This window comes from Ruditapes philippinarum, unplaced genomic scaffold (genome assembly GCF_026571515.1).
Source record: "Ruditapes philippinarum isolate M1 unplaced genomic scaffold, ASM2657151v2 ctg2181_1_1_1_1, whole genome shotgun sequence".
NCBI lineage: Eukaryota > Metazoa > Mollusca > Bivalvia > Venerida > Veneridae > Ruditapes > Ruditapes philippinarum.
This window is the reverse complement of record NW_026855723.1, coordinates 112,948-140,900: the sequence shown is the minus strand read 5'-3', so window position 1 is coordinate 140,900 and position 27,953 is coordinate 112,948. Positions and strand designations below refer to the sequence as shown.

At 33.0% G+C, this 27,953-nt stretch overlaps 1 protein-coding gene across 10 annotated transcripts; it reads right to left on the bottom strand.

Moving 5' to 3' along the window:
* On the bottom strand, positions 1-27,266 carry LOC132744213 (uncharacterized). Of its 10 annotated transcripts, none has more exons than XM_060732840.1 (7): positions 27,182-27,266; positions 12,367-12,450; positions 11,287-11,387; positions 9,784-9,813; positions 8,745-8,843; positions 6,527-6,691; positions 1-1,967 (listed from the first exon to the last, which is right to left on the bottom strand). In XM_060732840.1, exons 2-7 carry the CDS (start codon positions 12,442-12,444, stop codon positions 1,340-1,342), a joined length of 1,101 nt encoding a protein of 366 aa, XP_060588823.1. In that variant the 5' UTR covers positions 12,445-12,450; positions 27,182-27,266; the 3' UTR covers positions 1-1,339. The 10 variants fall into 10 exon arrangements, with proteins under 10 accessions (XP_060588823.1, XP_060588827.1, XP_060588819.1 ...); XM_060732844.1 differs by lacking the exon at positions 27,182-27,266 and adding an exon at positions 20,000-20,022; XM_060732836.1 differs by lacking the exon at positions 27,182-27,266 and adding an exon at positions 19,425-19,466.
* Positions 27,267-27,953: the final 687 nt, after the last annotated feature.

The following is a 27,953-nucleotide window of genomic DNA, read 5'->3' as shown; positions in this document are numbered from 1 at the left end:
TTACAGGTTTTCATACACAATCAAATGGCTATTTATAGACTTAGCAAAATAAGAGTAAGAAAAGTAATAAAAGTACAATCAGCTTGCTCATCATACATACATTTTCACATACCAACAATATGCGAAACACAATTATAAGCAGAAAAGTAATGATAGAGTTAACTGTGTCAGTGGATTATTCACACATACATTGATAATTTCACAAGTGATTATATCAAATCAGACCATACAGCTTTAATTACTTTAAATTTTGGTATAACCATAGACTATTAAATAAACATTGAGCTGAATAGCTTCCTCACATGATGAAATGTGACCAGAAAGTGAACATGTATCAAGACACATACATCTTTGAAGTTTTAAGGCTGTGGATGAAAGGACATCTGTTTTATGACCACAGTTAATATATGACCTTGACCCTTTAATTGACCTCAAGAGGATCTAGTGGATAGAGCTCACCAAGGTGCATTCACCTATGAAATTTGCTAGTTATAGGTGGGTGGACCTCTGTGTTATGGTCTAGATTAAAGTTCTCAGACAGTCCAAAAAACAATATATTTTCTTAATCTACCAGTACAAGGGCACACAAATATACAAAGTAATGTCATACAAGGATAATTTATCTCCCTTAAAGTACCTCCTCTGGTCAGTAATAAGTAATTGGCAATCAACATTATAAATCAAACAATAAGCTGCTCAACTTCTTACCACACAAAAATATACAACAAAGTACTTATAAGTTATAACATAATGTACTAGTTAACATAATGACACATGGACTAGCCAAAATATCAACAATCAATAGTGATTAATACAATCAATATATCACCACTTCATGAAAAATACTCATAAAATCAAACAATGGTATAAGAAGATAATTATATAAAACAATAGAAATTTTTAAAATACATTATAAAATAACAATAACTATACATTGTAAAACATTTTTGAAAGTTAAAGGAACTCCACTGAAGTCCAGTAGAATAAAATCATAAATTCATACAAAGATCAACTGGAATACAAAATGTACTTAAAATGGAAATATATAAAAACGATAATTAAGATATAAAATCTCAAAATTAAATTTTAAAAAATCATCATTTAGTGCAATTCTTCGTCCAATTTGCGTTAAAAGTGTTTTAAACGCTTTCAACTTTTAGGTCATTTTGCCTAAAAAAGATTATTCTGGAAAAATGCAGTCAGCGAATGACCAGAAATTTTGCACATGTTGTATTCGTATACACATACATGAAATATTTACAGTCCCATCCTGTCAAAAATCCTAAGGGCAGTCCTTTGAACATCAAAAAGATATTTCTTTAGATATAAAAAAACAACATTAGCAGTAAAGAACTCCCATTTCAACCTTGTGTTTAGGTTTTGAACTACTGTTTGCTGATTCTGTTTCATGCATATGAGTTCTAATATCACTTTCTTGTTTCACATTCTGCTTAGTCCGTTCAGACATTTTCTCTTGACTATTTTCATTCACACCCATTTTGATTTTTTCTTTTGATGTCACATTTATTTCTACATCAGTACCGCATACATCTGGACTAACAAAGGTTTTGATTTTGTACTCAAATTGAGGTTCAGCTTGATCACTTGTTTTAGGTTTTGTTTCTGCCACTTTGTCTGCAGCAGAACTTAATTTCACTGCTCCACTAACACATGTATTACTATCATTGTTTGGGTTTTTGTTTACTAAATCTCTTGTGACTTCTGTGAGAGGCGGATATTTCTCTGACGTCCTAGAATCTATCGACCTCACATACGGCGAGCCCTGTGAATCATATGATGACTCGGTATCAGATTCAAACTCAGCGATGCCACTGTCTGATCGGTCGGGCGTGCTATGAAGAACTGCTCTAGACTGAGACTGAATATGTACTGGATCACTCAGAATGTTTTCCTGACTCACTGAGCTTGACAGTCCTCTAAAACTACTAGTCAAATCATCTGTTGTTCTGAAAAAAAAATAAACAGTAGAAGTAAACCTCACCATTTTCTAATGATACAAAACAAATAAACATATACACTGGAGCCGCGATACAGCGCTCATGTTGGGGTCCATGATCTCAAGACAGCGTTGTAACGAGTAACTTTTTATAACGCTCATTGTGTAATTATAGCGAAAATATCGCATTACCCCACCCACCGCCGAAACATATAACGCTTGTTAGTGGAAATGATTGTTTACTTACCTTCCAATGGATATCAGTCCAAGCTTTTTAGCTCACCTGAGCATGCTCAGGGTGAGCTTTTAGGATCGATGATTGTCCGTCGTCCGTCCGTTCACATTTTGTTGTTAACACTCTAGCGGTCGCATTTTTGCCTCAATCATCATCAAACTTGGTCAGGATGCTTATCTAGTTAGCTCGGATGAGTTCGAACATGGGTATCTCGGATGAAAAACTAGGTCACAAGAGCTAAAAATAGAAAAACCTTGTTAACACTCTAGAGGTCACATTTTTGCCTCAATCATCATCAAACTTGGTCAGGATGTTTGTCTAGGTGATAGCTTGGATGAGTTCGAAACATTCCTCATCTCGGCATTGAAAAAGTAGGTCACCGGAGCTAAAAATAGAAAAACCTTGTTAACACTCCAGCGGTCACATTTTTGCCTCAATCATCATCAAAACTTAGTCAGGATGCTTATCTAGTTGATAGCTAGGATGAGTTCGAACATGGGTCATCTCGGATGAAAAACTAGGTCACAAGAGCTTAAAAATAGAAAAACCTTGTTAACACTCTAGAGGTCACATTTTTGCCTCAATTCATCATCAAACTTGGTCAGGATGTTTGTCTAGGTGATAGCTTGGATGAGTTTGAACATGGGTCATCTCGGATGAAAAAGTAGGTCAACGGAGCTAAAAATAGAAAAACCTTGTTAACACTCTAGCGGTCACATTTTGGCATCAATCATCAACAGACTTTGTCAGGAAGCTTGTCTAGGTGATAGCTCGAATGAGTTCGAACATGGGTCATCTCTGATGAAAAAGTAGGTCACTGGAGCTTAAAATAGAAAAAACCTTGTTAACACGTCAGCGGTCACATTTTTGCCCCAATCATCATCAAACTTGGTCAGGATGCTTGTCTAGGTGATAGCTTGCATGAGTTCGAATATGGGTCATCTCAGATGAAAAACTAGGTCACCGGAGCTAAAAATAGAAAAACCTTGTTAACACTCCAGCGGTCACATTTTTGCCTCAGTCATCATCAAACTTGGTCAGGATGCTTATCTATTTGATAGCTCTGATGAGTTCGAACATTTGTCATCTCGGATGAAAAACTAGGTCACAAGAGCTAAAAATAGAAAAACCTTGTTAACACTCTAGCGGTCACATTTTGGCATCAATCATCAACAAACTTTGTCAGGAAGCTTGTCTTGGTGATAGCTCGAATGAGTTCGAACATGGGTCATCTCTGATGAAAAAGTAGGTCACAGGAGCTAAAAATAGAAAAATCTTGTTAACACTCTAGTGGCTACTGTTTTGATCCAAATATCCTGTAAATTGGTCTGAAAGTTTGTTTTGATGATTTCTAAGTCAAGTTTGAACATGGGTCATCTTGGATGAAAAACTAGGTCACACCGCCCAAATATTGAAAAACCTTGTTAACATTCTAGTGGTCACATTTTCGACTCAATTATCATCAAACTTAGTCAGGATGCTTGTCTAGGTAATTGCTCGGATGAGTTCGAAATCGCATGTGAAACTAGGTCACCGGAGCTAAAAATAGAAAAATCTTGTTAACACTCTAGTTGCTACTGTTTTGATCCAAGTATCCTGGAAATTGGTCTGAAAGTTTGTTTTGATGATTTCTAGGTCAAGTTTGAATATGGGTCACCTGGGTAAAAAACTAGGTCACACTGCTCAAATATGGATAATCCTTGTTAACACTGTAGTGGTCACATTTTTGACTCACCTGTCATGAGACTTGGTCAAAATGCTTGTCTAGGTAATTGTTTGGATGAGTTTGATGGGTCAGGTGAGCGATCTAGGGCCATCATGGCCCTCTTGTTTATATATTATTATTAATTATTTTGTAAAGCATTACTGAATATCTTTAATATAAACATGAAATTTACGAATTAAAAATATAAACCACGAATGTACAATTGTTTATAAATTTCCAGTAAAACAGCGGTGTTAACGTGTGTTATGTGTGGTCATGAAAATTGATACCTAGTGGATGGGACTAAATTAATCGTCTTTCCTGCTGTCTCTTGTGAAAAAATCAGTCATCCTCAACAACTTTTTTGCCGATAGATCGAAAGTAATTGCTTTTTAAAATTAATTAGTATTGTTGGGTGATTAACTTTACTCTTCGGTTTTTGCATGTTTAGCTAACGTTTGATACCCTGACTGGATCAAACAGTTTCAAAATGAACAAAGAGCAAGATTAACGCTTTACCTGTGTATGGGAATTCACACCTTCTTATCATGAGGTGATGTAATTATGACTGTTTATTGCACTCGACTGACACAATGAACAAGCGTTATAGTGATAAGGTGCGGTATTGATATACATGAAAAAAAAATTATAATCGGCGAAAAAATACGATTTTTTTGGGGAGCCAAGGCATATGAGCGTTTCTACTGAGATTAGCGCTATACCGAAGAGCGCTATATCCGCGCTCCAGTGTATCTGAGAAATCAGAACCCAATACAGACAGCTTTGTACTGTTCTGTGTACATATTATAAAACTATAACATGAACCATTTGTTAATTTAACATAGTCACTGACTTTAGTTGACCTGAATGTCAAATTAATCTCCAGTAACAAAAACTGAAGTAATTTTCAATTTATAGTCCAATGTGACCTTTGCCGTAGGCTTCTGATTTTCTCAAAATATCTTAAATTTCAGCTGGAAAGTATCCAAATGCTCTATGATGTAAGACCAGCATACACAAAAAAGGGTTTTAAGTTATTTGTTTGAGCAGAACAAAAATGGTCTATTAAAGAAAGAACATTACATGGATAAACAAGAGCAAAACATTATACAGTTGACTCTCAATAAGTCAAAATCGCTTTACTCAAAATTCCGCCTTAGTCGAATAATTTCTAAAGTCCCGTCAAATTTCCTTCTTTATCTTTGTATTTAAACTCCGCTTAGGTCAAATTTTGACTTACCGAGACTCCTGTTTAGTCGAAAAGAAAATTTGGTCCCGTCAATTAAAGTCCACATATTTTCATCTCAATAAGTCTAAGTGTGAAAACAGCCGACTGATCAAAGGTCGGCGACATCAAGGTGAGATGTTGTCACTCGTGATTTTCCCGTTTCATAGTAATTTTTAATTGCCGGTCATCATGTATTATTAACACGTCGTAAAAGTGTCTTTAATCCGTTTCACGACTTAATTGGTTTTAACAGTTAGATAACTAAATTAAAATTTAATTACATTTCTTTCAATTAAAGTTGACTCGTGCCAGTCTGGCGGATGTTAGTCAAATAACAGCCTAGTCAAATAACAGCCTAGGTATTGATGTGTATTATCAACGTAAATACGAATACGAACTTTATTAAGCATAAAACATATAGTACAATGTTTATAGCCATAGAAATACAAATAAACATATACATACAATGAGAAACAGAACAATTTTCCAGAGAGTATAAATATTTGCCAGAGAAATAAACAATTCTAGATTTTCATACATCCTAAGTTGCTAAATGTCGTCCATATTGTTATATGGTTATGTGTGATCAAGAAATACGTTTCTGATTTGCAAAATACAAAAATTTAGACAATGCCAACAATGTTCTCTTTGATCTAGATGATAAAAGATTATCAAATTTATACATGTTTGGCCAATGACAATATATGATATTTGTATAATTAATGTTCCGTCATATTAATTTGTACTTCCGGTTCACGATAGTTGCTAATTTCGTTTTCGTCCAATGATCAATTAAATCAAATATAATTGTGTGTTTATGTTTCACTATTAATATACATGTATTAAATTTTGAATGATATATTTTTGTTCATTTATAATTTGTAGTTGAAAGTGATTTACCGTCATTTCAATGGTTAAATATTGCAGCATTGCCGCTAACAACAATAAGAAACCTACTTCTTTGCACATTCAATCAGGTACATGTATATACATGTACGAAGTCAACGTAATGGCGGTAGTTCCACGTTACTCGAATTCCGTTTCTCTCAAAGTAAAATACCTAGTCCCTTGGATTTCGAGTTACCGAGAGTCAACTGTATTGTATAATTTTTGAAGTAGAAAAGGAGGTAGAATTGATAGCCAAAAATCACAAATAAAATGAGCCGCGTCACGACAAAACCAACATAATGAGTTTGCGACCAGCATGGATCCAGACCAGCCCGCGCAGTCTGATCAGGATCCATGCTGTTCGCTATCAGTTTCTCTACTTGTAATAGGGTGTGTAAGCGAACAGCATGGATCCTGATCAGACTGCGCGGATGCGCAGGCTGGTCTGGATCCATGCTGATCGCAAACCCATTATGTTGATTTTGTCATGACGCGGCTCAAATCATATCATACCCAATGTATGTGTCCAGATGAAGCTCAGCTTCTTTATAACCTTGTTGAACCTCAAGTTCTGACAGGTTTCCATTCATATACTTGTCTATCTGCTCACAAGTCAGACTGGTCTGTAGAAACAGATGTAGGGTAGTATCGGACAGATATAGGTCAACACCCACAATTCTGAAATACAGAACATACAGATCTAGGTAAATATAAAAATACAATAAACTAAAAATTTGTCCATAGGACATGGGTACCCTCTCACTAGACTTTTTTGTCAATCTTCTTTCTTTAGGTCAAATATTTTTTCGGGCTACACATGACACAAGTTGAAAACTAAACATCTTTTACTAAATCAAGGGAAAGAAATTTACAAATACTGAATAAATCCACAAGCAAACCCCAAGGTAATAAGTACTCATGCTGACCAACATTCTTGTAAATTTTCAAGCCTACAGGTCAAATACTTTTAGAGCTATGTGCAACACAAGTTGAAAATTGCAAATTTATACTAAGTCAAGGGCAATTACTCTAACAAAACTGAACAAAATTAACATGCTAAACCCAAGGTGCACAGCTTCACAGTGATGTTGATCATTATTCCTGTAAAGTTTGTTGATTCTAACTCAAGCACTCAAGATACACATAACAAAACATAATGGAATGGTTTTAACTCGGTCAAGGGCAATTACTCCTCAAATACTGAAAAAATCCACAATCTAACCCTAGGTGCACAACTTAACATACAAACCAACATTTCTGTAAAGTTTCATGACTTTAGGTTAAATACTTTTTGAGCTACACATGACCCAAGTCAAAAATTGCAAATTTTTACTAATTCAACTCTAGAAATACTGGATAAATCCACAAGCGAAACTCCAGGTGCAAACTACACATACTGCCCAACGTTTCTGTAAAGTTTCATGACTCTAGGTTAAAAACTTTTTGAGCTTTTTGTAACACAAGTTGAAAATTGCAAACTTTTACTAAGTCAAGGGCAATTACTCAGATGAAACAGAATATTACAGGTTTTAAGAAAATTCAAAATTGCAGGTTTTGAGAAAATTTGGTATTTGCAGGTTAAGAAAACTCAATATTGCAGGATTTGAGAAAATTTGGTATTTGCAGGTTTTAAGAAAACTCAATATTGCAGGATTTGAGAAAATTCGGCATTGCAGGTTAAAAAAAAAAATTAATATTCCAGGTTTTGAGAAAATTCAATATTGCAGGTTTTGAACAGGCTTTGTGAGAAATCATTATTGCAGGTCTGTTTACTTGTTTTCATTTTACGCCTTTTCCCAACAGTATTTCAGTCATATAGGCGGGTAGTTTCCTAACCATCGTTCCTGGAGAGTTACACCAGTACTAAACTACCTTCGCCACGCTAAACTACCAAGGCATCTCCCGGGAATCAAACCGAAATCACAGGAAAGGTAACTGGATTAGAAGTCATCGACTCTAACCCCTCGACCACGGAGGCGGTTCAATATTGCAGGTTTTGAGAAGTTTTATAGTATTACAGGAGTACAGAAATTCAGTAATGAAGGTCTTTAGAAGATTCAGTATTGCAGGTCTTTAGAAGATTCAGTATAGCAGGTCTTTAGAAGATTCAGTATTGCAGATCTTTAGAAGATTCGTCTTGAGAAATTAAAGTATTGCAGTTAAGATTTTTAATTCTTAACCCAGTTGTAAGGATCCAAAATTGAACATTTCTTAGTAAATCTGATAGAATCTTGCAATGCAAATTCCTGTGTTTTACATTAATATAATATGAAAACAACAAAAGTTAAAAAACTTCAGATTTACTTTAAGTGGCATTATGCTCACACAAGTGTAAATGGTGAGTGTTCAGGTCAAAGTCAAAATAACTTTAGATTTTCCCACACATTGTAATTGTTTTCAACTTTTCAGTCCAGTTCATGTGTATAGTATAGTCAATAACCAAAGTGATGCACAAAAAATTCAATTCATATCCTTTGGATTGCATTGTTTATGTTCAAATTGATAAACAGAGTGGGGCAGTCTTTTTATATTTTAAGCAGTTGATATATTTTTATCCAAAACAATTTTTATTATCAATAATTTGTCAATGACAATCACAATAGTCAATCTTTTTAAAATACATAATTATATGGTATATTATACACATAGTCAATTCAGCTCAACTGGACAATGACAAAAAATGAACATAATGTCACATTAATAAATAAATGGCCTAACTAACTTATTATACCTATATAACCAGTCCTCCAGCTCCTTCATTCTTTGTACCAGAAACTGAATCTCAAATCTGTCAGAAAATTTCTTCTTCTCTGGAAGTGCTGGGCATTTACTGTAATATCAAAATATCTTTTTTTCACCAAGTCATAGTAATGTAAAAACTTTTGTTATCCTATGCTTATAATTTGTTTGTTTGATTTGGTTTTACGTCACACCGACACAGAATATGTCATTTGGCCACGTTCCAGCTTTACTGGTGGAGGAAGACCTCAGGTGCCCTTCCGTGCATTATTTCAGGCATGAACGGGCACCTGAGTAGAACCACCAACGTTCTGTAAGCTAGCTGGACAGCTTCCTCACATGAAAGAATCCAAAGTCCCTGTTGGGATTCAAACCCACAGCGGTGAGGGGCAAGTGGCTTGAAGTCACTGACCTTAATCACTCGGCCACGGACGCCCCACTATGCTTATAATATTTGTATATAGGAATCAAAATATGTAAAGACTAGACATGTGTTCATAGGACACAGATGCCCTATCTCCACTGTATTGTCACAAAACAAAATTTCAAATATGCAAATCTTTGCTAAACAAGGGGCCATTACTTTGCTGACCTCAAACAAATTTGCATCAAAATGCACAGGTGCACAAGTTCAAAAGCTGACAACTATTCTTAGAAAGTTTGGAGTAACACAAAACACAAGTCTCAACTAAAACAGGGGTGTGCCTTAAAACTATACATGCAGACTTAAAACTATAAAATTGAGAGACCGAAATTAAAACTATAATGTTGAGGGACAAGACTTAAAATTATAATGTTTAGTAGACGGACATAAAATTATAATGTTAAGGAGACAGACATAAAATTATAATGTTGAGGGATGAGACATTAAATTATAATGTTCAGGGGCGACACTTAAACTATATATTGAGGGGTGAGACTTAAAACTATAATGTTGAGGGGCAAGACTTAAAACATTTATGTTGAGGAACAAGACTTAAAACTACATGTATAATGTTGAGGGGCAAGATGAAAGATTCAAATTCACAAACCTTAAAGGAGTTCCACTGAGGTGAAAAAGCCTAAAAACATAAATTTGAAATTCTTACATACATGCTGATCAAGTGAAATATTCAAAATAGAAAAATCTGCAAAGGATAATAATGCAATATTCTCAATATCAATATTTCATGCAATTCTTAGCCTGATTTGAGTAAAAATCATTGCAACACTTTTCATTTGGGGAGCTTTTTGCACAATAAAAATGATTAATCTGGAAAAAACAGGTGAGGAAATGATCTGAAAATCCAGACCTATTTTGAATTGAATACAAATCTTGGGAAAATATTTCTAGTCCCATTATGTCAAAAAACCTCAGTGGAGTCCCTTTAACAATTACTTCATATCCTTCACATGCTTATTTTACGATCTTATTAAATTTCATTGCACATATCTATGTATAGCAATGAATAAACTTACTATTTAATCTTGTAATCTATGAGTGAAATATGCAAATAACACAACTGTTATCAGTTTGAAAACAGTAAATGAATTTCCTGTTTAACATATACAGTACATACATAAGATTGATCATCGTTTCATAAAGGACTTTCAAGAAATAGATGAAAGTTTAGTGAAGGAAATAGCTGATGAGACCTAATTTATGATCTTATAAACCTACAAGTAATTTTTTACTGTTCACAAAGAGGACTTTTAATTTTATAATTACTTCACACAATTACTTCACAGTACAGAAGTGTCAGATAAGAAAAGTTTTAAATGCTATTACATGTGACGGTCTTGAGATCATAGAACAAAATCAAAATTATACTTAAACTATGTTGTTCATTGAACAAACTAAATAGTAATACATCTACATAGCCTACTTATGCCAAAGCCAGAACTCAGAGGTTTACAATAATCCCCAAATCTTATTATTGTAATAAATATAGTAAATTAAAGAAAGTAAAATATGATCGTTTCACACAAGCCGTCTGGTAAACTCCATAGGTAGAGCCTTGGACTGTGAATCTGGCGACGGGGTTCAATTCATGGACTGTGCAAGTCATTTTCATTGTAATTGATCATGAAATCCTTTCTACAGATATTCACACTGTACCTCTGCTCTTGTATGTACAGAAGTTATTACTTCCTCGTGAAAGTGAAAGCAACTTATATAGTACTGGCAAACTGGTGGACAGCTTGCCCAAAAACAATGCAGTGGCTGAATTAACTGTGCTCTGGTAAATTCAATGTAGCTAACCGCCATGATCTGGAGTGAAAACTACCAACACCATCTCACACAATCAGAATTCATATACATGTAATTTTAAGAACAGTTACAGAAACCTATGTGAGTTACATAAGACCTTCTGTTTGTTACTTTACTTTAGGAGGTTGAAATAATCTCACCATTAAATAATTTTATTGGTCAAAAACGACCTTCATACACACAACTGATTTCAGTTTGACCAGTCATATATTTATAATCAGACATCACATATAATAATACATGTAGATTAATTCATTACAGAAACAATAAACAATGTAATTACCACATTGGATGATTTTTCTTTAGTTTTTTCTTCAACCAACAAAAGTCATTGTATCTCCGTCTTGTACGTGACTGTCGTAGTGTGAACGCTGGATTACGTGTCTATAACATAAATCATATACATGTATGGTCTTACATATTATAGTAATAATTCATTAAATTATCTTCCCTTTAATATAGCTTTATGGGCCTTTAATATAATTAAACAAGTTAGAGATTTCTGGAGAAGAATCTTTCACTGTGATGTTAAATATGTTGAAGGCAACATTCCACACCATCCTGAATTAATTTGAGCCGTGTCATGACAAAACCAACATAATGGGTTTGTAAGCGACCAGGATGGATCCAGACCAGCCTGCGCATCCGCGCAGTCTGATCAGGATCCATGCTGTTTCGCTTACAAACCCTATAACAAGTAGAGAGACTGATAGCAACATTATGTTGGTTTTGTCATGACGCGGCTCATTTGATTTAATTGAACAAGCTGTCAGTATACTTGCAGAAAATCAGGTAAGGTCCTAAAGGCCAATTTGATTTACAATTATGTCCCCTGGCAAATAACAAATTAACTGGTTAAACTAAACAAAGAGTTGATTTAAAATATATCTAGAAATATAACTGTTGCTGAGCACTGGACAATAATTATTGTTATACATAAACATGATTACAAAATAAAAAATAGACTTATATCTTCATAATAACAATTCTACTTTAACTGTACACATATGAATCTGTATAATAGACTTATAATGACTTGAGGGATTGCACGATCAATATGCCAAACAGGACAGACAAGACATATTTTGGCAAACCTACTTACAGTAACATACACTAGTATATACTGGTTGCATTACATGTGTTATTATACTGCACAAAACACTGTGATCATCAAGATCTAGATATTTTTTTATAATATATTTTGCAATTTACTAATATAGCTTTTCATACTGTCACTTTTAATCAACAATCTAAATGCCAAAATAAAATTAAGAACGGCTACACTGGCTATATCATGGTAGTACAGTCAAGTTATAGCTGCTGGAAGTTTTTGATGAGTTATATACAATTAAACTAATATTACCTGTATAAGAATTTCAAATGTTGTGAAGTTGTCAGTGATGGGATTACACAAACATATATCAGGGTCTGACTTCATCATCTGAAACTAAAAATATACACAAGATATCATATATGTATTATATAAATATATTGCCTTAATGAATGTTCATTATACAATATGATGACTTGGGTGTGTACCTGAGTAAATTCTAACCCAAGACTTTGACTTTGGATAAGGTACACGTATTATCTGTTTGAAAATAAATGATAATGAACATGTTTTACAACATATAATAATGCTAATAATTGTAAAATAGAAAAAAAAACAATAAAAAACCTTGAAGAAAGTCCAGAAAAGTAGAAAAGAAAACTGAAAATGTAGCTGAGGATCAGTGAAACCAAGCCTGTTCAAGGATGACCCCAAGACTGATGTCAATAAGGAAGAAACTAATAACACCACAAACACATCAATAATGTTGCCATTGTTAGGCAGTTAACAATCTTCAAGGATGGTAAATAAAACATCTCTGATTGAAAATGATTTCATGATAAACCAGTTTATCAGATTTCCTCCTTGACAATCTCCTTGAAAACTTATTAAGTAAATAAACTAATTTCATCTAACTCACACTTTCATCCAACTGTTGTTTGTTTGATTGATTGGGTTTTACGTCACATCGACACAGTATAGGTCATATCGCGACATTCCAGCTTTACTGGTGGAGGAAGACCTCAGGTGCCCTTCCGTGCATTATTTCAGGCACAAACGGGCACCTGAGTAGAACCACCGACGTTCCGTATAAAGCTAGCTGGATAGCTTCCTCACATGAAAGAATCCAAAGTCCCTGTCGGGATTTGAACCCACAGCGGTGAGGGGCAAGTGGTGTTTAATCATATAGGTCTAGTCTCTACTGCTTTTTACTCATTTTTAAAGATTTTCTTTATGATTAGAATTCAGAAACATGTAATTCATTATAAATCTGATTTAAAGCAACCATTAATATATATGGTACATAGACTCAGGTCAAACTGCGCTGAAATGTAGCAATTCACACTTACAAGTAAGTTACATCATGCCCATCCAAGTGTACGGGTAAAAATCAAAATAACTTTACATTATGCATTATCATATTCTTCTTTACATGTTAAATCAATAACCAAAGTGACTCAAGGTCAATTCTATAAATATCCTATGGTATCGTAATTGTTCAATTGCAGTGCATTTTTACATTTTATCCTTGACATTTTTTCATTATTCAACTCAACTAATCCAGCATGATATCGTAGTGATTACGTAATAGCACGTAGTCATGGAAACTTGGGATTTCCCTTCACTTTCACAAGAGTATGTTTTACTTTTAGTTTCTTTTACAAATGAAATTATACCTCTGTTGTTTACAGTCCTGCCAGTTTTTAAGCATTTGGAGATTGTATAGACCTTTTTAAGTCCATGTTAAGTCCATCTATGTGAAGAAGTTGATAAAGATTTGTGTACTATCTCCTTGAAAATGTATTTAAAGTAACAATGCATTCACATTTCAAATAACAGTTTAAAAGGAACTTAAACACCAATCAACAAGAGGAAAAAAACTTTAAAAAACTAACTTGAACACTATTGACACACTTACAGTTATATCTGAAACTCAGTTTGTCGTCAAAATTTATTTCCTTGTATGCCTGAATCACAAATCTTCACTGGTGATTAGAATTTATATTAATATACCATATTAATTAACATCATGGAGAGAATATATATATATATATATATCTGTTACACGATCATTTAATGTATAGAATGAAAACATCAGTTAACAAAACAAATACTGTTATGTCTTAACTCCCACTATGTCACAATGTTCAATTAACAAGGATGTAATGTTCTCATATGACGCAGTTCACTCCGTTAAATATCTCTCTAAAGGTAAACCTAAGTAGCTAGATAATTAATTAAGGAAACAATTGTTACAATAAACTTTACCATCTGAGTTTTTAAAGTAATAATATTTCTTTGATAGGTTAGATTTTAGGTCACAACAAACTGTTAGTTGTATCATAGTTTGGGGACCTTTCTGTTGAAAAAGTGTCGGAGTTAAATCGTATACATATACATGCACAGTGCGGTAACTGGACTGGTATCAGTTACCCGCACTCCAGATCATGCCCGGTGATTGGCTTATTTTTGCTGGGGTTTACATATTGTGACGGCAGAGAAAGGGAAAGCGGCAGAAATATCATATTCAGATGCTCGATCATTGGTTACTTTTTCCCGGGGTTTAAAATTATGACAACAGGGAACGTGTTTTTATGTTTGACTATGATACAAAAGAGAAAGAACACCAAAACACTCGGCAATCTGAAATTTATACTCCGGGGCTACGCCCCCTCGTACAAATCAGATAGCCTCGTGTTTCGGTGCTCTTTCTATTACATGTATCATAGTGACCTTTCAGCTTAGTAGAAGTAAAGGAAGACCTTTGTCATCCAGATGGTTATTCAAGGCATATATTAGGTAACTATCTAAAAAAATGTCTTTCCAGGTTTGTAACCATGGTAATTGCAGACCTATATAACATCATGTTAATGTCAGACAAAAAAAACTTATGGTTTTAAGTGATGACATAGTTAACACATACTAGTGATTCAAATATTGCTAGCTGCATGGATTCAAATTCCATCAGAGACAAGCAAATTGTTTCCATGAGCAAAATAATTTACAATTATTCACACTGCTCAATACTGGTTGGTTTAAAGATCGGATTCGAGAGTGTTTCTATAATCTTATAGCTCCCTCGTGACAATTGAACTAAAATAAATTTTTTATAAATTTAAGTTACTGGTCATTCTTCACTTTTGTATACTATAATCTGACCAGGATGATATATACAGTTCAGGCTCCTTTTTTCTATATACTAGAACAGAAATTTCTGATAGAACATCTGGTTTTATGCAATATAAAAATGTAACCTAAAATCCACTATTTTAATCATTAAAATCTTAGGAGCCTCCGCTCAGTTAACAAATGAGTCAACTAAAACATCCAATAGTTGTATGGCAAACTGATTTAAAAGCTAGCATTTTTGAGAATTACGATGGAAGACAATAACCTTTAACACCATTTACTAATTTGTCCTGAAATGCTGGTTTAAACTGACTTTGGTAGATATACATGTACTTGTAGCTAAGATGGCATTTCCTTGCCAATCAAAAAGGTTACCAATAAGTTAAATAAACAGATGTTATACGGAAATCAACAAATGTAGGTGTTTAAAGAAACCAGGAACACTCATTAAACCTCTTTCATATGATTAAAAAAAAAGTTACAAACAAGCACCAAATCAAAGTAAACAAACATGTGACCACTTAATCTACAACCTTTATAAATGATGTTAAGTATTAAAACCTTAATTTGTTTACTGCCACTACCTATATACCAAACTTACACTAATATCACCCATTCAGATAATGAATTAATAACCTTTCAATGTCAATACATCATAAAAATAATTTACAGTGATAACATAAAACATTGTCAAAAATAAAATCACAATTTTAGAACTTATAAAATACCCTGTAAAATTTATCCATTTTATATGGCATGCATAATTAAGCTTTAAGAAAACACTACAAAAACCTAAATATATCTTACTTTCACTTTCAATTCATTGGAAAATCCAAAATAGCAAAAAAATGACTTTACTTTTTTATTGGTTTCTTATATGATCCAGTAAGGTGTCATTATTATAATAATGATTCAATTAATTTTGCTAGTTTTACTGAAAAACTTGGACATGTATAATTTAAATACTTCCCCATGGCCACCATGAATTTAGTTGATAGTGATAGAGAAGAAGAAACATTTAAATTAAATATCTTCATTAAATCAATTAATAAATCAATGTCAGTATATCCCCTTTAAACTAACCAGGAATTATGTATAGATTATGTCATTAATTCTTGTTGTTATAAGTCAAATAAATCAGATGCTATGAACATACTGGTGTAAATTGAAATTACAAATTATGTAAACATTCTTTCATATTTACCTTATCATGCTTGATTTTAAACGGTTGATAACTTAATGGTAGCCTAGAGCCAGGCTAGCCTGAAAATCAAGGGTGTCTGACTAGGTTCTAAACATGCTAATTAGCTGAGGTGCAGGGAGAATTTTAATAAATAAAACATCGCCTCACACTAATAAGTTTCGCTACAGCTCCTGCTGTTTTAACTTGTTAATTCTCAACTTTTCACTTTGCAGGGTAGGATGGCAAAAACACGAATGGAACAAATTAGGCACCATATAATACAGCCCTCAGATTTGCTCTGATTGTATCTTAAACTGTAATTTATCTTAACTGTAACAAAAACACATCCTGTTCATCTATAAATAGTTGTTTCTTTAACCACATCATAACTTATTCGGATTGGCTAAATGACAGTGTGTCTCATAGAGGTTTTACATTGTAACATATTAAACAATAAAGATACTGATAAAAAATGACTTTATAACTAAAAATAAGCTCCCTATAAAAATGCAAATATTGAAGATAAAGTTATCATTTAAGTGAAATAAATGTGTTCCTTTATTCCTTTGAATCTTAAAATCTTTGTTCTGTCTCTTGTAACAACATCATCTTACATAAGGCTCTATAAACTTATTTACCAATGATCATGATCTATATTTTCAATGCTTTCTACAGAATATTATGAACAGTTAAATAAAATTATTCCATAGCACAGTAATTAGTATTATATTAATTTAGATATAAACTAGTTTCTGGACAGTATGCAATTTTTTTTTGTTTTATCAAGACCCAATTATACCTCTTAGAAATTGTACACCACAAGCTTCAGACATTAAGTAATAACTTTTTGTATGATTGATTTTAGGTTGCACCAACAAAGTACATGTATTGGTCAATCATTGTGACTTTCAAGCTAATGACTGGTGGAGGAAGACATCAGGTGCCCTACCATGCATTTTTGCTGGAACAAATGGGTATCTGAGGAGAACCACAAACATTATGTAAGGTATCTAGATAGCTTCCTCATATTAAAGAATCCAAAGTCTCTGTGGGGATTAACAGCAACAAGGGCAAGTGGTTTAAAATCAAGGACCTTAATCAACCAGACACAGATGCCCCTAGTAACAAAATTTATGCCTAACTAGTTCCATTAATGTGCTTGTATTGATGAACACTGTTTCAAAATGTTGTCTGCCTCCCTGAATATCCTCATACAAATATTCAAATCCATTAATCAGTAACAAAAAGAACATATTCAAATATCCAGAATTTGGCCCTGTCCAGAATCTGGTCCAATACAGAATATGGTTCAGTACAGAATCTGGTCCGATACAGAATCTGGTCCAGTACAGAACCTGGTCCAGTACAGAATCTAGTCCTGTCCAGAATCTAGTCCAGTACAGAATCTGGTCCAGTACAGATGCTGGTCCAGTACAGAATCTGGCCTTGTCCAGAATCTGGTCCAGTACAGAATCTGGTTCAGTACAGAATCTGGTCCAGTATAGAATCTGGTCCAGTACAAAATCTGGTCCTGTACAGAATCTGGTCCAGTACAAAATCTGGTCCTGTACAGAATCTGGTCCAGTACAAAATCTGGTTCCATATATAAATGTACATTATATTTTACTATTTTCCTATAACAATATTATGATCATAAACTTTTGGTTTAAATTTTGGATTATACATTTTAATTCTCAAAAATAGAAAAATAGACAACTTTCAAGACAACATGCACTTTACAAATGGTGTTTCTACCAAAATTAATTACTTGTTTATTCTTAACAAGAACTTTTAAAACAATTATAATGCCCTCCTCAAAATATTACAAGAATATCAGTCACTTAATTTAAAGAAAAAGACAACTTCAATAAAAATTTTCAATTGATCAGACTAATTTTTTGTGATAAAATATTCAAGAAAAAGATCATTTTGTAACTACCTTTTATAAATTGTAATCCATTTAACATCCAATGTACAGTTTTTATACAAGAGTTTTAGTCCAAAGAAACAGGATATATTAAAATTATGAAATAAATCGAGTATAATTAAATCTTATCAACATATGTTAAAGCATGTGACTGAATCACATTCATAATTAATATCTTTCACTGTGATAACATTCATATATTAAACAGTGAATAAACCTATCATATATCATACAGGTATTTAAGTTATAATTAAACAATTATTATATGAGTACAAAGATCAACAAGGCAAAGCAAAGAAATGGTCACAAAATGAAGTCCAAACAAAGTACTTTCACAAAGGACCAACAGAAACGCAATCCGTAGAGCACAAAACAAAAAGCATGGGAGGGCACCTGAGAGGCCACTTAATATTATATAATATAAAACTTTGTGTCATAATATGACCTCTCATACTGAAAATTCCTCAAAGCCTTAAATAAAGATATCGGGTAATAAAGATATCGGGTCATGATGATTCTCAACTCTACGCCAACAAAATTTTGGACTTGTGAGAGGCTGTAAATGACCCCAGATTGATCATAAGGTAACGTGTAACCAACGCTGAAAAGCATTTGACTCTATCTCAATCCATTGAGAAGTTGCAGCACTTTGAAATCAATTTTGATGGAAAAAATCAACGCAAAATAGTGATTTTTGGCAATTTTGAGATGTCCCCTCGTTGCCATGGTAACAGAAAATTTAAGCCTGAGCATGTTGTTGCAAGGGCAATGGTCCAGTCAACATTTGTGCCAAGTTTGATTATTGTTGAAGCAGTTTTTATAGTATTATAGCAATTTTAACTTGTAACGGGAGACTTTTCAATGAAAACAGCCATTTTTCACAAAATGCTCATGAAGCAATGGGTTAAGTAAATAAAAGTTAATGAACAAATTTCATCTCACTCATACTTTCACCCACGTGTTTAATCATATAGGTCTAGTCTCTACTGCTATTTACTCATTTTTAAAGATTTTCTTTATGATTAGAATTCAGAAACATGTAATTCATTATAAATCTTATTTAAAGCAACCAATATATATGGTACATAGACTCAGGTCAAACTGCGCTGAAATGTAGCAATTCACACTTACAAGTACAGTTACATCATGCCCATCCATGTCAAGGGTAAAAATCAAAATAACTTAACATTATGCATTATCATATTCTTCTTTACATGTTAAATCAATAACCAAAGTGACTCAAGGTCAATTTTATAAATATCCTATGGTATTGTAATCGTAATTGTTCAATTGCAGTGCATTTTTACATTTTATCCTTGACATTTTTTCCTTATTCAACTCAACTAATCCAGCATGATATCGTAATGATTACGTAATAGCACGTAGTCATGGAAACTTGGGATTTCCCTTCACTTTCACAAGAGTATGTTTTACTTTTAGTTTCTTTTTCAAATGAAATTATACCTCTGTTGTTTACAGTCCTGCCAGTTTTTAAGCATTTGGAGATTGTATAGACCTTTTTAAGTCCATGTTAAGTCCATCTATGTGAAGAAGTTGATAAAGATTTGTGTACTATCTCCTTGAAAATGTATTTAAAGTAACAATGCATTCACATTTCAAATAACAGTTTAAAAGGAACTTAAACACCAATCAACAAGAGGAAAAAAACTTTAAAAAACTAACTTGAACACTATTGACACACTTACAGTTATATCTTAAACTCAGTTTGTCGTCAAAATTTATTTCCTCGTATGCCTGAATCACAAATCTTCACTGGTGATTAGAATTTATATTAATATACCATATTAATTAACATCATGGAGAGAATATATATATATATATATATATCTGTTACACGATCATTTAATGTATAGAATGAAAACATCAGTTAACAAAACAAATACTGTTATGTCTTAACTCCCACTATGTCACAATGTTCAATTAACAAGGATGTAATGTTCTCATATGACGCAGTTCACTCCGTTAAATATCTCTCTAAAGGTAAACATAAGTAGCTAGATAATTAATTAAGGAAACAATTGTTACAATAAACTTTACCATCTGAGTTTTTAAAGTAATAATATTTCTTTGATAGGTTAGATTTTAGGTCACAACAAACTGTTAGTTGTATCATAGTTTGGGGACCTTTCTGTTGAAAAAGTGTCGGAGTTAAATCGTATACATATACATGCACAGTGCGGTAACTGGAGTGCAGGTATCAGTTACCCGCACATCAGATCATGCCCGGTGATTGGCTTATTTTTGCTGGGGTTTACATATTGTGACGGCAGAGAAAGGGAAAGCGGCAGAAATATCATATTCAGATGCTCGATCATTGGTTACTTTTTCCCGGGGTTTAAAATTATGACAACAGGGAACGTGTTTTTATGTTTGACTATGATACAAAAGAGAAAGAACACCAAAACACTCGGCAATCTGAAATTTATACTCGGGGGCTACGCCCCCTCGTACAAATCAGATAGCCTCGTGTTTCGGTGCTCTTTCTATTACATGTATCATAGTGACCTTTCAGCTTAGTAGAAGTAAAGGAAGACCTTTGTCATCCAGATTGTTATTCAAGGCATATATTAGGTAACTATCTAAAATGTCTTTGCAGGTTTGTAACCATGGTAATGGCAGACCTATATAACATCATGTTAATGTCAGACAAAAAAAACTGATGGTTTTAAGTGGTGACATAGTTAACACATACTAGTGATTCATATATTGCTAGCTGACAAGCAAATTGTTTCCATGAGCAAAATACTTTACAATTATTCACACTGCTCAATACTGGTTGGTTTAAAGATTGGATTCAATAGTGTTTCTATAATCTTATAGCTCGCTCTCGACAATTTAACTAAAATAAATTCTTTATAAACTTAAGTTACTTTTGTATACTATAATCTAACCGGGATGATATGTACAGTTCAGGCTCCTTTTTTTATATACTAGAACAGAAGTCTCTGATAGAACATCTGGTTTTATGCAATATAAAAATGTAACCTAAAATCCACTATTTTAATCATTAAAATCTTAGGAGCCTCCGCTCAGTTAACAAATGAGTCAACTAAAACATCCAATAGTTGTATGGCAAATTCATTTAAAAGCTAGCATTTTTGAGAATTACAATGGAAGACAATTACCTTTAACACCATTTACTAATTTGTACTGAAATGCTGGTTTAAACTGACTTTGGTAGATATACATGTACTTGTAGCTAAGATGGCATTTCCTTGCCAAACAAAAAGGTTACCAATAAGTTAAATTAACAGATGTTTTACGGAAATCGGCAAATGTAGGTGTTTAAAGAAACCAGGAACACTCATTAAACCTCTTTCATATGATTAAAAAAACTGTTACAAACAAGCACCAAATCAAAGTAAACAAACATGTGACCACTTAATCTACAACCTTTATAAATGATGTTAAGTATTAAAACCTTAATTTGTTTACTGCCACTACCTATATACAAAACTTACACTAATATCACCCATTCAGATAATGAATTAATAACCTTTCAATGTCAATACATCATAAAAATAATTTACAGTGATAACATAAAACATTGTCAAAAATAAAATCACAATTTTAGAACTTATAAAATACCCTGTAAAATTTATCCATTTTATATGGCATGCATAATTAAGCTTTAAGAAAACACTACAAAAACCTAAATATATCTTACTTTCACTTTCAATTCATTGGAAAATCCAAAATAGCAAAAAAATGACTTTACTTTTTTATTGGTTTCTTATATGATCCAGTAAGGTGTCATTATTATAATAATGATTCAATTAATTTTGCTAGTTTTACTGAAAAACTTGGACATGTATAATTTAAATACTTCCCCATGGCCACCATGAATTTAGTTGATAGTGATAGAGAAGAAGAAACATTTAAATTAAATATCTTCATTAAATCAATTAATAAATCAATGTCAGTATATCCCCTTTAAACTAACCAGGAATTATGTATAGATTATGTCATTAATTCTTGTTGTTATAAGTCAAAGAAATCAGATGCTATGAACATACTGGTGTAAATTGAAATTACAAATTATGTAAACATTCTTTCATATTTACCTTATCATGCTTGATTTTAAACGGTTGATAACTTAATGGTAGCCTAGAGCCAGGCTAGCCTGAAAATCAAGGGTGTCTGACTAGGTTCTAAACATGCTAATTAGCTGAGGTGCAGGGAGAATTTTAATAAATAAAACATCGCCTCACACTAATAAGTTTCGCTACAGCTCCTGCTGTTTTAACTTGTTAATTCTCAACTTTTCACTTTGCAGGGTAGGATGGCAAAAACACGAATGGAACTAATTAGGCACCATATAATACAGCCCTCAGATTTGCTCTGATTGTATCTTAAACTGTAATTTATCTTAACTGTAACAAAAACACATCCTGTTCATCTATAAATAGTTGTTTCTTTAACCACATCATAACTTATTCGGATTGGCTAAATGACAGTGTGTCTCATAGAGGTTTTACATTGTAACATATTAAACAATAAAGATACTGATAAAAAATGACTTTATAACTAAAAATAAGCTCCCTATAAAAATGCAAATATTGAAGATAAAGTTATCATTTAAGTGAAATAAATGTGTTCCTTTAGAATCTTAAAATCTTTGTTCTGTCTCTAAGTAACAACATCATCTTACATAAGGCTCTATAAACTTATTTACCAATGATCAATATTTTCAAAACTTTCTACAGAATATTATGAACAGTTAAATAAAAATTTTCCAAAGCACAGTTATTATATTTATTTAGATATAAACTAGTTTCTGGACAGTAAGCAATTTTAGTTATGTTTTATCAAGACCCAATTATACCTCTAAGAAATTGTAAACCACAAGATTCAGACATAAAGTAATATTTTTTGTATGATAAATTTAGGTTGCACCAACAAAGTACATGTATTGGTCAATCATTGTGACTTTCAAGCTAATGACTGGTGGAGGAAGACATCAGGTGCCCTACCATGCATTTTTGCTGGAACAAATGGGTATCTGAGGAGAACCACAAACATTATGTAAGGTATCTAGATAGCTTCCTCATATTAAAGAATCCAAAGTCTCTGTGGGGATTAACAGCAACAAGGGCAAGTGGTTTAAAATCAAGGACCTTAATCAACAAGACACAGATGCCCCTAGTAACAAAATTTATGCCTAACTAGTTCCATTAATGTGCTTGTATTGATGAACACTGTTTCAAAATGTTGTCTGCCTCCCTGAATATCCTCATACAAATATTCAAATCCATTAATCAGTAACAAAAAGAACATATTCAAATATCCAGAATTTGGCCCTGTCCAGAATCTGGTCCAATACAGAATCTGGTTCAGTACAGAATCTGGTCCGATACAGAATCTGGTCCAGTACAGAACCTGGTCCAGTACAGAATCTAGTCCTGTCCAGAATCTAGTCCAGTACAGAATCTGGTCCAGTACAGATGCTGGTCCAGTACAGAATCTGGCCTTGTCCAGAATCTGGTCCAGTACAGAATCTGGTTCAGTACAGAATCTGGTCCAGTATAGAATCTGGTCCAGTACAAAATCTGGTTCAGTACCGAATCTGGTCCAGTATAGAATCTGTTCCAGTACAAAATCTGGTCCTGTACAGAATCTGGTCCAGTACAAAATCTGGTTCCATATATAAATGTACATTATATTTTACTATTTTCCTATAACAATATTATGATCATAAACTTTTGGTTTAAATTTTGGATTATACATTTTAATTCTCAAAAATAGAAAAATAGACAACTTTCAAGACAACATGCACTTTACAAATGGTGTTTCTACCAAAAATAATTACTTGTTTATTCTTAACAAGAACTTTTAAAACAATTATAATGTCCTCCTCAAAATATTACAAGAATATCAGTCACTTAATTTAAAAAAAAAAGACAACTTCAATAAAAATTTTCAATTGATCAGACTAATTTTTTGTGATAAAATATTCAAGAAAAAGATCATTTTGTAACTACCTTTTATAAATTGTAATCCATTTAACATCCAATGTACAGTTTTTATACAAGAGTTTTAGTCCAAAGAAACAGGATATATTAAAATTATGAAATAAATCGAGTATATAATTAAATCTTATCAACATATGTTAAAGCATGTGACTGAATCACATTCATAATTAATATCTTTCATTGTGATAACATTCATATATCAAACAGTGTATAAACCTATCATATATCATACAGGTATTTAAGTTATAATTAAACAATTATTATACGAGTACAAAGATCAACAAGGCAAAGCAATGTTCACAAAATGAAATCCCAACAAAGAACTTTCACAAAGGACCACCGGAAACGCCATCCGTAGAGCACAAAACAAAAAGCATGGGAGGGCACCCGAGAGGCTTCTTAATATTATTTAATATAAAACTTTGTGTCATAATATGATCTCTCATAGTGAAAATTCCTCAAAGCCTTAAATAAAGATATCGGGTAATAAAGATATCGGGTCATGATGATTCTCAACTCTACCGTAATCTTATATTAAAACATAACATATACCAAAATAAGTCAGTCAAGTGTTTCTGTCTGATTTGATTTAAAGTGACCTAGTTATCAAATAATCAAATGTCCATTATTGAAACTGCACCTAGCCCTATTAAAGACAGATAAATATATTTTGTCAAGCCATTATGGTCATTTAAATCAAAAACTTCAATATCATTAGGCTAAGTTTGTTATTCTTTGTAAATGTTTCAATGCCCTATCTTCCTTGGCCAGGGCGGCAAGGCAGACATTGCCAATATTTTACATGTCACCAAGTCCCATGCATGTCTTACATATCACCAAGTCCCATGCATGTCTTACATGTCACCAAGTCCCATGCATGTCTTACATGTCACCAAGTCCCATGCATGTCTTACATGTCACCAAGTCCCATGTATGTCTTACATGTCACCAAGTCCCATGTATGTCTTACATGTCACCAAGTCCCATGCATGTCTTACATGTCACCAAGTTTCATGCATGTCTTACATATCACCAAGTCCCATGCATGTCTTACATGTCACAAAGTCCCATGCATGTCTTACATATCACCAAGTCCCATGTATGTCTTACATATCACCAAGTCCCATGTATGTCTTACATGTCACCAAGTCCCATGCATGTCTTACATGTCACCAAGTTTCATGCATGTCTTACATGTCACCAAGTCCCATGCATGTCTTACATGTCACAAAGTCCCATGCATGTCTTACATGTCACCAAGTCCCATGCATGTCTTACATGTCACCAAGTCCCATGCATGTCTTATATGTCACCAAGTCCCATGCATGTCTTACATGTCACCAAGTCCCATGCATGTCTTACATGCTCACAAAGTCCCATGCATGTCTTACATGTCACCAAGTCCCATGCATGTCTTACATGTCACAAAGTCCCATGCATGTCTTACATGTCACCAAGTCCCATGCATGTCTTACATGTCACCAAGTCCCATGCATGTCTTACATGTCACCAAGTTTCATGCATGTCTTACATGTCACCAAGTCCCATGCATGTCTTACATGTCACCAAGTCCCATGCATGTCTTACATGTCACCAAGTCCCATGTACCTGTTACATGTCACCAAGTCCCATGTATGTCTTACATGTCAACAAGTCCCAATCCATGTATGTCAATAAACTTTCTCAATCCTTGGTTCAAGAGTTGAACAATTTTCCATTGAAAGTTTCAATGAATTACATATGTGCTGCATGCAGGGCTCCAGATAAGATGCGTATACGCGTAAATTGCGCATGGAAATAACCCGTTTACGCATTCAAAACAAAATTTAAGCGTATGAAAACGCACACAAAATTCAAGTTACGCATTGAGCAACATTTCTTTCGCGTAAACGTAACCGAAAGTAAACTCGGTGATTATTTTATTTTCAATTTCCCTGATCGCTTTGCAAGCGTCTACCGGTAACTTCCTGTATTTCCGACCATCATCGGTTGTTATCGTATGCATAGTATGGTGGTGGAATTAACTTCGTATGAATGCTTTGCAACGTCTAAGGGTAACTTCCTGTAGTTCTGACTATCATAGGTTGTTAGCGTATGTATAGTAAGGTGGTGGAATTAACCAGTACAATGTCGCTGTCTAAAGTTAAAACGATTGACTCAGCCGAAAAAAAATCGACCCAAAAGTAATTGTGACGGTTATAATTAATGAAATAATTAGCGCTGCCACGTATGAGCAACAGAAACATGCCTCAGGTTCAGATAAAACGTATGCCGTTTGGAAATGCAAGATTATAAACCAAGAGAGTCCAAAAAGCAAAAGAAATGACTTTGACATATCTTGTATTACACGTATAATAATACAATAAACATGGAACCATAATAAATCTTTTACTCTTTTACATACATTTTAAGGAGTAAAAATACTCCTGTCAAATTTCAGATTTCAAGTTTTACTCATTCACAAAAAAATCAATGAGTAAATACTCATTGCCCTAAAAAATTATCTGGAGCCCTGGTACAGTACAGTAGTCTTGAACTAAAATTATCATATCATCATATGTATACATTTAATAGAGCAAGATATTCGAAAGACAGTGTGTCTATATTTAAAGCTTCCTACACAATTGAACAAAAATAAATTATGTATAAACCTATAGAGTAAGTAAAGGTATTCATATATAGATATTTTATATCAAAAAGACATGCAAACAAGACCCGAAGACAAACACTGACAAAGCAAAATTTGACCTATAAACACTGATAAAAGCTTAAACTGCTTAATTACAGAATATTTTTAAGTCAGAAAGTGAACCAAATGTTAATTATTGAAAGTATTTGCACAATATAGAACTGACTTCATCAAACTAGGATAAAATATTGAAAAAAAAGACTTACCAGCTTAATATAAAACGTTCTACAGTGTTCTAAACCTAGATGTTTTATTTACGTAGTTGTCAGTGTGCAAATGGCGTTTCAGATTAAGGGGAGAGAACAAATATTATGAATGATCTGCTATGGTTAACTCAATTTCCTTATGTTTTTTTAAATCATAAATGTATTTTTCAAATGAATATTTATCACTAGATCTGTTGTAATTTCCAAAAAGCATTATTTGTAACGATATTACCGAATTTATATTTCATGTTAATAAAGGGAGGTAATTAGAAATTTATTTTCTAAAATGTCTAGACTAATTAAGTAAGAAATGAATACATATACTTTAATGATTAGGGCCTAATATGGAAAAATATTTTACATATTCTTCGAGGTTGAAAATTATTTTAGAAGCATAATTATATACTATATAAAATTTCACTTAAATGTGGTTACAACCTTAATTACAACATACAGGATCTTTAAAATTAAACTTACTTGCAGGTTTGATGTATTCAGGCAGTTGTTGCTGGTGTGAGCACAGGCAATCGGTGCGTGGCTTAGATAGTATACATGTACATGACCACGCCCACTTATTTTTTATAAAAAAATTTTTTTCACTAATAAAATATTTTTTTATTCAAAGTGTTTTTAAAATATCTTATTTTCAATAAATCAACAAAGAAAATTTGTTTTTAAAAAATTTCATCCATATATACTATATTAATAGTATATGGATGAATTTTTTTAAAAACAAATTTTCTTTGTTGATTTATTGAAAATAAGATATTTT

Bases quoted from the DNA above. Each gene is read 5' to 3' on its own strand.
- LOC132744213 (XM_060732835.1), bottom strand. From the start codon at position 15,941: ATGCCATATAAAATGGATAAATTTTACAGG. The intron at 12,451-15,911 runs GTATTTTATAAG...GTATATTTTTAG, and splicing joins AAATGGATAAATTTTACAGG to TTTCAGATGATGAAGTCAGA. The intron at 1,968-6,526 runs GTATGATATGAT...TTTTTTTTTCAG, and splicing joins CATCTGGACACATACATTGG to AACAACAGATGATTTGACTA.